This window comes from Agelaius phoeniceus, chromosome 5 (assembly GCF_051311805.1).
Source record: "Agelaius phoeniceus isolate bAgePho1 chromosome 5, bAgePho1.hap1, whole genome shotgun sequence".
Taxonomy (NCBI): Eukaryota; Metazoa; Chordata; class Aves; order Passeriformes; family Icteridae; genus Agelaius; species Agelaius phoeniceus.
In genome coordinates this window covers 14,009,183-14,022,013 of record NC_135269.1, presented here as the reverse complement: position 1 = coordinate 14,022,013, position 12,831 = coordinate 14,009,183, and the positions used below count along the sequence as shown (strand labels likewise).

General features: G+C 36.4%; 1 protein-coding gene across 2 annotated transcripts in view; it reads right to left on the bottom strand.

The window, feature by feature from the left end:
* KDM7A (lysine demethylase 7A) overlaps positions 1-12,831 on the bottom strand; it is a 61,907-nt gene that overhangs the window by 12,237 nt on the left and 36,839 nt on the right. For both annotated transcript variants that reach the window (XM_077178345.1, XM_077178344.1), the window contains exons 8-14: positions 10,712-10,799; positions 9,859-9,965; positions 7,165-7,256; positions 3,946-4,035; positions 2,878-3,087; positions 2,160-2,284; positions 1,487-1,644 (exon numbers count right to left, since the gene is read on the bottom strand). In XM_077178345.1, the coding sequence (XP_077034460.1) occupies positions 1,487-1,644; positions 2,160-2,284; positions 2,878-3,087; positions 3,946-4,035; positions 7,165-7,256; positions 9,859-9,965; positions 10,712-10,799 (870 nt within the window). The remainder of the gene's footprint in view (positions 1-1,486; positions 1,645-2,159; positions 2,285-2,877; positions 3,088-3,945; positions 4,036-7,164; positions 7,257-9,858; positions 9,966-10,711; positions 10,800-12,831) is intronic.

The window sequence follows — 12,831 nt, the reverse complement described above, 5'->3', positions numbered from 1 at the left end:
CCTCTGCCAGAATTCTCTGCAGACAATGCCTTTCCCCTCTCTCTCTAGAGTCTCAGTTAAGGTAAAATAATCACACATAACACACACTCAGAGAAGTCTGAAGACACTCAATATTCAATTAAAAATATTAGGATTAGTCCTGAGCACTCAATTTTTGGAAGAACAACCTCAACATTCACTTCTAGTTCTAAGTAAATTTAATGCATTTGGATACTCACTGCCATAATCATTCTGTATCAAATAAGAGCAATAATTTTGAAGAAAAGTTACCATTTCTCTGTATGATTTTATCTTTGATTCAAGTGCAAAATTTAGTTTGATTTACTAAGTTTAATTTTGGAAGTTGAAAATCACTACAGTAAGCCTTCATTCAACATGCTGTTTGCCCTGTTTCAAGAATACCCAAGAGAGACTTCTCTCATGTGCAGGTTTTTTAATACTGTCCTCTGTGACATATGGAAGCACACTCAACAGGGATTATAGTTTGCCTTGTTAATGAAAATAATTAAATATTTTATTCAGGCTGACAGCAGAGTCAAATGGTATGGTCTGTTGTGCAGGAAACTCAGAACTGGAAGTCTCCAGAGAGTCTTATCATCTTTTAAGTGTTGACTTCAGTTTTGTAAAAGACACCTTCTGAGCCCTTTTAAGCTCTACTGTGAATGGATGTGACTTATAATTAAGCAGGGAGCTGAACAGCTATGTCAAGGACTAGTTCTATCTGCACACAGGCAGGAGCTATTAAAAACAGGCATTGGCAACAGGCATTCAATATTGATACTCTACTAATATACTGTGTGATCATCACTGCTGAACACTTGGCAGGAGGCTACCAAAAACCACTAAAGATTAGTTCCCAGTGAAGGGTGGTTTAAAGCACTGGAAAGTGGAATGAAAGTGTTTTACAGATAACCTAAGTTCTTTCCTAACCTTGCGGATTACAAAGGTCGAATGTATACGATTTTACTGATGTTAAATTATGTCTTTTCACTTGTATGGAATAAAGCAATTCATTAGTACAACATACAGAATTGCGTGATCAACTATGAAATTGCCAGGTTTAAAATTGGCTATGTATTATGATATTTCATTCTCTACAGTGAAATGATGTGATGAGCTTTTCACAATGAGGCATACTTTGGTTTTAAAAGCAAAGTCCAATCAGCATTCTTATATTATGAAGCAGACCTAGAGTAACAAATACTCATACAGAACACCAATGAAATCTCCACTGAGAAAAATGTTCTCCATAGCATTGAAGACTGCACTAACATAAAAAGGTGAGTTTTACTTTTCATCTCTTTCCTGTTAGCTTTTCCAATAGACAAATATTTAAGAAATGTTTTGTGTAACTTCTAATACTGCTGCTCTGATTTATTTCTTTATCCTCTATATACTCAGTCAGACTGAAATACTACAAATGGTAGTTAGACCCTCACTGAGACCATCAAAATGTTCAACTGATAGGACTTTGAGACAATCTTACTGTTCAGTGGTTTCTGGGCATCTGCATTCCCTTCTCCTTCAAATCCTGAGGGCTGCTCTTCTACCTTCACAGCTGTCTTTTTTGACCTTGTCCTGTCATCTTCATCTTCACTGTCTGCTGTGTAAAGACTTCGATCTGTAAATGGACGCCTCTCATCTCTTCTCACAAGAAAAAAAAAAGAAGTCAGTTTTTACTCTTAAAAACCTGAAGCAACCATTTTCCTTCCATTATTTACAACACACTCTCAAGATGTAACAGTAATATTCTCTTATGCTCATCTCTTCATTCTGAATTGTAGGTGTTCCCACTTACTTCCTATACAACTGTCATTTCCATAAAGATATGAAGTTTAACACCAGAGTACTTTTAACGAGAAGCACTCTTATAAATAGATACAAAACAACTTTTTCTACTTTGAAGCATTCCCTTCAGTACACACCCCACTGAGCAAGTGAATGAAATGCTATAACAAAGGAATATGCAAAGAATCCCTTCCTCTTCACTTCCTAACTGTGGCTCCACTAGGGGACAGCAGACACAGACACTCCTTCTGTATTCCTAAACAGACTCTTACTGGTAAGAACTTAAGAGCTCTACAAATAGAAAAATTAACAATTGGCATAATCCAGACCATAATGACCAGGAAAAAGTGTTCACAAGCAATCCTTTATACCTAATTATTCTTCCATTTGACAGCAGAAGGCGAAGATCATTGTCTTTTGTTCTCCATTCAGGTACTGTAGAAGAGGGCTGAAAGGGCTTGTTAAACCTCCCATTCAGTTTTGAGCTTGTGATATCCTAAAGAAGTAAAAGCAATTTTGCTTATTATTTCTTCCTATGAACTCAATTATTTTTTCTGCACTCCATAAAAGATTAAATTCACTACTAGGATGGTTACCACACAGATAACCAACTGAAAAAAGCTCAGACAAAACATGTTGGGATGTAAAGAACTTCAGAAGATGACTGCACCTTCTCCTTCCTTTAATCATCTATACTCTCCTGAAGCACCTGAAACAAATACAACTTTCCTAGAATAGTCCTTTTATGTTTCCTTTGGAGAAATACCAATACACTAAGACAAGCCAGAAGCTGGGCTTGGAACTGCTACAGCAACTCCTGGGTTGGGTACGTGCTCCCTGATATTAATATCTCAGAACTGATTTAAAGGACAGCAAAGTATCAATAATGGAAAGTAACTTGCCTTAAGCAGAACGTTCTTAGCTCAAAGCAATTTGCATTTGACATAAACTCTGAAACAATCTATCCATATCTCATATGACAAAGAGTTCTAGTCTGTATTCTTACGCATCTTAAAACCATTTTCTTTTCAACAGAGATTAGAAAACTACTCTGGTTTTGGTTTTCCTTGCACACAACTCAATACTTGCCTCTTCCCATGGTGACATCTCCAGCCTTTTCAGTACCTCCCTAGTGTGAAGTTCCAGGATGTCCAGATTAGAAGGAGTTTTGGTAGCATGGTCTCGCAGCTTCCTCACCCTTCGCCTGGAGTGGTGAGGGGAAGCTGTTTCATGTGAAGATCGTGAACTTGGAGACACACCAAGAATTCCCTGAGTTTTAACTAATTTGCTGTTTTCCTCCTGTAATTAAAAGCACTTTTCAGAATAGTCTCAGAGGAATAAATCCACATATTTAAGTACTGCTTCTTATTCATCTAATTAAATGTAAATTATGTAAGGAAAATTGTTAGACATTTTAGAAAATAGCTACATGTTTCATTTGGATTTGATGTACAAAGTTTAGTTCTACTGCACCTTTTTCATTTAAGGATTTTATGCTATCCCACAAGAGTAGTGCCACCAAAACACATGGTTTTATTCAGGAAGGCAGCACAGGGTAGACATGTATTGTACACAACAGAACACATCCCCTCAGACCCATTCTCGTCACATGGAAATGTGAGAATTTTTCAAGAATCAATAACCACTGAAGAATAAAGGAGCAAAACACTGGTATGGGAAAGCAACAAAAAAAAAAGGGAATCCTCCCCCAGTGAGTATTACACACAGCCATAAAACAAAGGAGCGAGCAAAAGAGATGACAACTGGACCAGAACTAACCAACAAGTAGGCAGGAGAATGGAATAAGCACAGAATATCAAATTAAAATCTTTAATAACACATTAATAGTAATTTTAAGTTGTTATAAGTAACTACATTTTAGAAATGCTAACCTACAAATAATTTCACCATTAAAATCTAAAAATCAACAAAAATACATAATTATAATAATAATAAATAATAATACTGTCCATTTTCTTTATCTAAAACACCCATAGCTTAGTATTCCAAACAGTTTTCCTCTTGATATTATATTATTAAATGAATGGTAAAAAATTAAAAAGTGAATATGATCACCCAGAAGCATAACTTTGATGGAGTTGCCTGATTCAAAGATTTATTTTCTGAAGACTTATGTAGGGCTGCCTCTGTTCTTACCTCTACAGAACGAATCACTTTAGAGAGCTCTTTGATGAGATGCCCAGGCCTAATGTTGTCTGGAATTTCAAAGGCATGTTCTGTTACAAGCTGTGTGCAAAGGGAGAAGAAAAAGATACTTAGTTTTGGGGTTTTTTTTCCCAGATAAAAGCAGAAATAATACAAAATAAACAAAACTACAAGGGAAAAAATAAAAGTAAAATAAAAACCAGATTCATTTCTGTAATAATGATCTCAAACTGCCAGGACTGATATACACATGCAGTAGCTTCCAGTCCAAGCTTTTGTAGCCAGCAGATATTCCTCAGTGTCTCCAAGATTCCAAAGAAAAGGGAACAGAAAGCCATACTGACAACCACTTTATTTTTTTTTTATCCTCAGTACAGTAATCACCTTTATCCCTTTACCATGCTCAGTATAGAGCAATACTTTGTCATTCATTAGAGTCATGACTTCAAAAACACCATAAGACTAAGGGAATTTCACCCAGACAAAAATTTAATCTCAAGAATAATCATGAGTAACCAAGATGCAGACTTTTAGACATCTTCCTGACACCCAATTCTTAAAAATTACCTTCTTAGGTTATTTAAAATCTAGCAGGTTGAAAAATGCAACTCAGAAAAAAAAAACCTTATAAAAAATACAGAAAGTTGTAAGAGTTTATGTTCCCTTTAATCCTCTGAAACTATATCAGAGACAGATTTTATATATATACACACACAACAGAAGTCCAAATACTCTATAGTTAGACCCAGCAAAAATATTTTGTATGTAGTTTAGATGTCCATTTAGAACACTTTTAGTTAGAATTAAACAGATAAAACATCACTTAACACACAGGCTAGAATGGTTGCCTTGAATTCCTGTAATCAACCACTTAAATGGAAAAACATCCCAAAGACTTTCAGCTACCCACATTTCAAAAATGAGATTCAGCAGCAAAATGATTGCTAGAAGCAATTCAATACTGTATGTGCATTTCATTGAACCTGGCTTCCTTCTCAGTCATTAAAACAAATGCTTTCTCCCCCTCCCAAAAAAACCCAACACCAACATATAATCATTATATGATTATTCATTTCAGTGCCCCTAATTCTACAGGGAAGATTAGATCAGCTGCTATTATTTACCATTGTTCATTCTTTGAATGTATCACACCTCTACACATTCACCCTGGAGAAAACAGCAGCTCTGTCACTAAAGTGTATAATTTTTCCATCAAGTTATTGGTCATTTTAGGACCATTCAATCCTTCCTACTTCACTGTCTCAAAAGAAGATGAGTTTGAAATTCTCTAGAAAATGGCACAAAACAATTCTCTAAGAAAATTCACCTATTTTGAAAAGACATGCTCCATGACACAAATGTGAAAGCTCATGAGAGGGGTTCTCATTTGAGGAGCATGTATTTGCCATTTTTAGGAACTGTCTGAAATCCTCAGCATGAGCAGCTCAAACTGCAATGCACAAGGCTCCTCCTGTCCTCACCTGCCCATAACTCCAAACCTATCACACACATGGTCTGCTGCACAGCAGGACTGGCTCAAGGAGGAAGCAGCAGCCAGAGAAGATGGATGTAAGGTATGAAACATGACAGCAGACAACACTGTGGCTCAATCACTGATGCTCTGCACTTCCCTCACAATGGCTGTGTCTGTTCATCCAGTGGTTTAGGAATACTCAAAGGTCTCATTAATAAGCATTCAGAATGCTGCAAGTGCAATTGATTTTTCTTCCACAGAGAATGAGAGAATGTACCACATTCCACATGAATCAAAATACTCAATGACCTACTAGACAGTACACAAACGCTACAATACTACACCACAGCAATCTAGAAAAAAAGAATGCTAATCCAATTTCAAATCAAAGTAAGGATTTATATAGGCTGTGCTTGATCTCAGTTCAGCAGCCTAATCACTTGGCTTGCTTATTATCCATGCCACAGAAGCAAAGATGGCTTGGATTCGCACGTGGTTCAAGAGCTTAGGCCCAACATCCCATAAACACTGAGACATTGCTCACTAACAAGCCTTCATGCAGAACAGCAGGGACCAAGAGACACTGGAGAACCAACTCAGGGGGCCAGCAGCTTCATCTGGGACCAGTAATGCTACACAGGCTGGACCCCAGCACATTCCACACATAAAAACCACTTCTGCATTTGCACCTCATGTTCAGTTCCACAGAGCTCATACTGTTGGATGCAGCATTGTGCAATTATCATATACAATATCATTCATACATGTTGCATAGAAAGTTCTCTTACAAGTAGATTTTGTGGGCAGAAAGAGCAGAGAGATCTCAAAGAGCCAGTTCAAGTCTGGCTTGCAACAAGGCAATATCACAAGCAGCAACAAAGCAGAATTAATACCCTCAGTCAGAACCAAACTGCCTGTCAGTGAACAGCACTTCCCAAGAGCACTGCTTCCAAGAGGGTTTATTAGCACAGGCACATGAAAAAACACATGGAGTTAGGCCAGACCCAGCTCTGTGCCAAAACAAGCTTTCCTGGAGAAAAGAGCACCAGCAAAGCCAGCACTGATGGCATACTTATGATTTTACAAGAGTCAATCAATGTTGAGCAAGGAGAGTTTTCAACTGAAGTTAATATTCCTCAATCTGAATCTAAACTGACTCTTCAGCAGGTGTAGCTGAAATGTGCTTTCCACACCACTGACATGAATGGAAAATGAAAAATGCTATGGTATTCCATCCCTCCACTGCTTCAGATGAGGATTAATTGACTGTATTAACACATTTCTTAGAAAATTCCCCACCTTATCACCTTTCCTCTGGCATTCTTATCCTATCCTGAGGTAAAGCAAGGTTCTACCTCAATCAGCTATAATACTTGAGCTTATTAAATGGCCTAATAGACTTGGAATAATCATGGAATCATGATTATTGGAATGTAAGTCATGATGAGTCTTGATGCCAAAATCCAATATAAACTTCACCCTAGCAATGGAAACATCAGTTTTTATTTTTTATGAAGTTTATAGGTCATAGTGTTGTTCAGTGACTAATCATGGAATATAAAATTGTCATTATGATTCTTCCCCAAATCAGCAGTATATACTTTCTGTAGACTTTTTCAGTACTCATTAACAAACAGATAAAAATAATCTTAAACTTTAAAAGGGCATAGATCTTCACTTAGTTTTAAATCAAAACAGAGCTCACCAAAATAGCAAACAAAATCACTTATACGTACTTCTTTTTTCATCCATAATTTTAAAGCAGTAAGTAAAGCCTTCACTCCTTGCACTAAATAGCTTGGAGGCTGGAAACCATCTTCCCTCAGTTCTAAAAAGGATACAGAAACCAATTTAGAAACACATCAAGAGAGAAAATAGAAAGATACCTACCCTTCAGCCAATAAAGTTGCCATTGTGCAACAGCACGGTAAAGGAAAAATTGTTCAAGCAAATGAAACATGGCATGCTGCATTTATGTGCATACTGTAACAAGAATGACCATGAAAAAACCAAATCCAACCCCAGTGTGATTCTACATAAAACTTCCTTTTTTAAACTTATTCTTGTATTAATTAGGGTTAGTTTACAACATACTAAAGGTCATTTAGGGAATAGGAATCCAGATCTAAAATACAGAACAAAAAAAAAACATATTTGAAGAAATTTATTTCATTGAGAAATATTTTAGTCAAAGGGGACCAGCAGGATGTGGGATGTATCTCTAAATTTGAATTTGCACTGCTTATCTCCATACATATGCAAATGGCTCACACTAGCATACTTCCACTTCCCAAACATTTTTTGTCACCCTTCCAATTATCACAGTTCTCCCTCACATGGTTTACATCATTTTTACTCCCAAAATCAAAGGGACAGGGGGTGGAAACCACTCTGCTTCAGAACCTTCTCTTCTTAAGGAAGTTGGCGTTCCCAACTTTTTGCAACTCTTTTTCATTCTCTCTTTTGCTTCATAGGAGTAAAAAAAAGAAGGGAAAAAATAAATCCTCTATAAACAGTCAAAAGTAGATTAAAACCTCTCCTCATGTTCCTGACAAATATTTCCACTTGTCAAGAGCAAATGGATCAACACTAGAACCATTTGACTCATTTTATCCCCTTAAAAGAACACACTAATAAAACACCATTCTTATGGATTATATATTAGGAAGCTGGCAGAAAAAGGAAGGTCCTGTGAGTAAACAGCTGTTCTTCTCTCCAAGGCCTCCTACTTGTTAAAGGGTATGAGAGGTACTGGCAGCAGCAATCTTCCTGCCCATTAGCTGACTTAGTTGATAAAATTTTAAGAATACAATAGAGTACCACAGGCTGAATCTTCTAGATGCAATAGAAACTGCATGAATTAAAAGTCATTCAAATTAATGAGTACAGCATACATGAGCTATAGCACACATTGCCTATTTTGATACCCCAAGAATTAAGAAAAATATTTAGGTGAATGCAATAATACTTATCATGAAACACTTTCTGGCAACAAAAAGTCAATTCAAAATGTTTGTGACCCTGTTACCATTCTATAAAATGAAGCAGAAAGACATGTTGTGCTGATTTTGCTCACTGACCTGAATTTCATAACATGTACTGCTAACAGCTGGACATCACCATTACCCCACAAACTGAAATGGCATCATCCTTTATTCATAAAACAATGGATTCTGACTAGCAAACACCTAATTAAACATGAGTCTTGATGCCAAAATCCAATATAAACTTCACCCCAGCCATGGAAACATCAGGTTTTATTTTTTGTGATGTTTATAGGTCATAATGCTGTTCAGTGACAAAACATCTGCTAAACCAAAGATTAAACATAACATGAGAATAAGTTTCACAGCCCTTCCCTAAGACACAAGAGGCTCATAGCCTATGGACTCAAGGAGTCATGGGATAAAAAAAGGAGAGGGAAGACTGGGGTGAACAGACACAGCTTATAGTTAACTAGGTCTTACAGAAACATATGTGTGCTTTTCCAGCAGGAACACAGTTCCTATGGCTTCTGACGAGTTTGTAAGCATTAAATATGCATGAATGAGAGAAACCAAAGCAAGCTTTCAAGATAAGAATACTCTTTTTGGAAGGAGAAGTTTTCTGTAAGTTTGTTCTGTTTGGTAAAATTTCTGAGCTGCTCTGGGGTCACTGCAAGACTTCAAATACTCATTCAGGAATCAAGGGCTGTTCAATGTTTTAATTTGCTGAAAGGAGAAGAGATAATTTTCAATAACTTCTACTGTTTTCACATTAGAAACAGTTACATGGAATTCTGATCTATTCCAAAACAGAAATTGAATTCAGCAGCCTCTTCTGAAGGTTGACATCTGTCCTTTGAAATACATTGCATTATTAAGATTAAACAGAGCAGGCAGAGGGCAAGATACTTGAGCAAAAAAAGGTGAAGTCAGATAGGCACTCTCTCAAACACAGATATACATGGTACAAATACAGCAATTAAGGAATGGGTGAGGAAGTTTGGAGAAGAACAGCAGCTGTTAAGAGCTGAAGGCTGTTGAGACACCTCTTGGATAAACACTGATATAAGTGATTTAACACAGCCCATAGGAACTGGTACACATCTTTCCTACAAAAGCCCTCACAGACATCTTTCCTTCCACAACCAGCAGCAGAGGACAGCAGGCACTGTGACTGGAAAGGCCAAAGAAAATTGTAGAAGCACAAGAAAACTTCTATGTTTGGCTGTGAAGCCACCAAGAAGAAACTCACAGATATAAGTTAGGGGGATCATTTCATAGAACTACTTGCTCGAAGTAAAGTGTATCAAAGGATATTCAAAGATCTTAAATTATATGAAAGAAGCCTGGGAGAAAAAAACTGATGCCATGGTCCATTATCACTTAAGAGAAAAAGAATTATAAGAGCAGGTATATGTGCATCTGTTAAAATAAAACATGCATTACCTTTCAATGTTTCCAGTAAGTTTTTGGCCACAAACCAACAGATGGCTTCAAAGAAAGGAAATTTGAAAAGATCCGGGGTTTTTAGCCTCTTCTCCATTTCATAACACCTGAATAAATGCAAATATTACAAAACATGAATGCTTTAATTATCAAATTCGTTATTCAACTATGTAATCATTCAAATTGACACAATGTCCAAAATAAAATGAAATAAAATAACCATGGCCATGATAAATAAAAGAAGTCAAGTACCACATAGTTAAACCCCAACAAGACCACAGACAAGATTGAACTCTGGTCTCATTCAGGCTCTGACCTTATCAAGTTTGACTGCGGCACTTCTAAGAATAAAGTTGGACTTCATAAAACTAGGATACAAACCCAATGTGTGATCTTTTAACAGATGGAATTTTATCGGGATTCCACTGTAATAAATAAAAACAATATGTTTAGAAGACAGCTCTACATCTTGGACAAAAACTAAATACAGCTGCCCTTAGAGCAATGCTGACTTGAGGATGCTCATTTCAACTCGGTGTCGCACACCTGGGCTTGCTCAGTTTTGTTTTACTCACTTATACTAATCTCCAAAGTAGAATTTTTTTTCTTTTTTTTTTTCCTCCTTTTAGTCACTTAAATTCTTGCACAGCCATCATTTTGCATTTTGCTTTTGAAACAAACTTTGCAGAAGTAAGACAAGAGAACGTGCTTAATACATTCTAACTGAAAATGCCACTACAGTCTGTTAGAGAGCCTGTACCACTTTGATCCTGGTTAAGTGCATGAAGAAAAATCTCTATGAAAAGAATATCCTACTTACTGGGGAACAAGTACAGGAAGAGCTGAGACTAACCTGAGCTGCATGCCAATGTTGAGGTTGTGCAAAAAGTTTCCTCCAAAAGCCATACAATCCTGAGATGTGAGCACAGCATGAATCCAGCCTGAAATGACAGATTGTGAAACTTAATACATATGAATTATTCTAGGACTGTTCTTAAATACACATCTAAGTAAAAATGCTGTTCCTGAAAGAAAAAAGCAAACAGATTTGTATTCTGTGCTAGGAACAAGTAATTTTAACAACATGTAAACTACAGTTTTTCAGAAATCTAATGGAACTGTAGTTTTCTGAAATAATTAAGCTTAAAACATTTATCACTGGGAGGGGGCGGTAAGGATGCAAAGACAACTTGTCAAGTAAAAATTCCAAAAGTTTTCACTCCAATCCACAAATATAAACAACTCAGGAATGGAAAAATATACTGAACAAAAGACCAAGTCATAAAAATAAAATTATATGTCTTTCAGTATTTACATGTTGCTTACAGTAACTGGGTTGTTTGCACAAAATAAAATCATTTAGCAATACTGAAGTTTCTCAAATAGGAATTCAGAAGTGGTCCCATAAATTATTCTAAATACAGCCATTCTAAGTCAAGTGAAATTATGATCAGTTTAAAACCCAGTCTAGACACGCTATAAACTTTGTCACATAACTGAAATATTGTCCTTAAGAAATCCACTATTCAACACGGTAAAGCATGGCCAACATTACACTATCGATCTAGCTAATTACTAGGGGATAATTTCAACTAAGCACACAAAAGAACACATTACATGAGCTGCCTGATTAAAAATAGTTATCTGTGAAATTTATACTGTGGAGCTTTAGTGTAAGTGAACTACAAGGAGACTTTCTCTGTCAAGATCTGGTTTTGCATGCCTACAGATGCTCTTTGACACAAGATGAGCTGGCCAGACGTTTGCAGACTGCTTCATGCTTTCACTGAGTGTAGGCAAGATGGACAGGAAACTTCCCAATTTGAGGAAAGATCAGACCAAATCACAAACAACTACATATTACAAACTAGCATTAAATCTATGCCCTAATTCAGCTAATGATGAGCAGTTTCATGGCATACCTGCATCAACCTAAGATACTAATTTTTTTTCATTCCTGCTTGCTATTTTTATGCTGCACTTTTGATCCAGATATACATAACAAGGAATGAAAATTTGGTGTAGACCACACAGAATATCTTGAATATTATTTAAATAACTTTAAAGAGCCTCCCAGTAGATGTTATTCACCTACATGCAAGATAAATTCTAGATCAGAAGACTACTCTGAACATATTTCTAAGATTATAAAATAATTATGAGATCCACTAGCACCAGTGTAAGCAGAAATAGCAAGTGATTTTCACCAGAGATCAGGGGATTTGTTGTTTTTCAAAGCCTTTCCTGTCTTACAGAATTTCCCCTTTTTTTAAACACCTGTCTTGAAACCTAGTTTAATTTATGGGTTCTTCTGCTGCACTCCATCATATGTATATGAATAAGTATGTGTGTATACACATACACACACGTGTATTTGGAAGTACCCTTATTTGTACACACATTGAAATACATGTAAACGTGAGAAATTATCATCTGATGATACTTTTCTTCATGGCCATATTACAGTGATAGCTCAGATTCAGCTGATTACTTAGAAAGCTATTTTCTGTCAGTCACAATAAAGTTTGTCATTCTGTAATTCTGCTTTCTCTGTTTATAGATCTTTGCAACTTACATACATGGACAATTAATGCTATTTCTTACTGGAAATACTTGGTTTTAAAAGCTCTGGCTGTTCAGGAATATCAAGAGCACACAGAGGGCCTCATCAAGTAGTACTTATTCTGCACAAGCTGTGAACTAGAACAGTAAACACTGAACCTCACAGGTACAGAACTGAGCTATGAGAAAAATGAAGTAGTCTAGAAAGTACAGGATGGAATAATGTACTGATCATGATCTTCAACGCTTCTTCCAGAACTAGAATTGTAAACCATTTTCTTGCTCTGTGTATTTAAAGCTTTCTTTCCAGTCAAAAAAGAGAAGGCAGCACCCAGTACAAATTTTCAATAATAAAATACTAAAAAGCATTTATAGGGACAGGTTGGATAAGCAAAAATACCAAAACCTGGC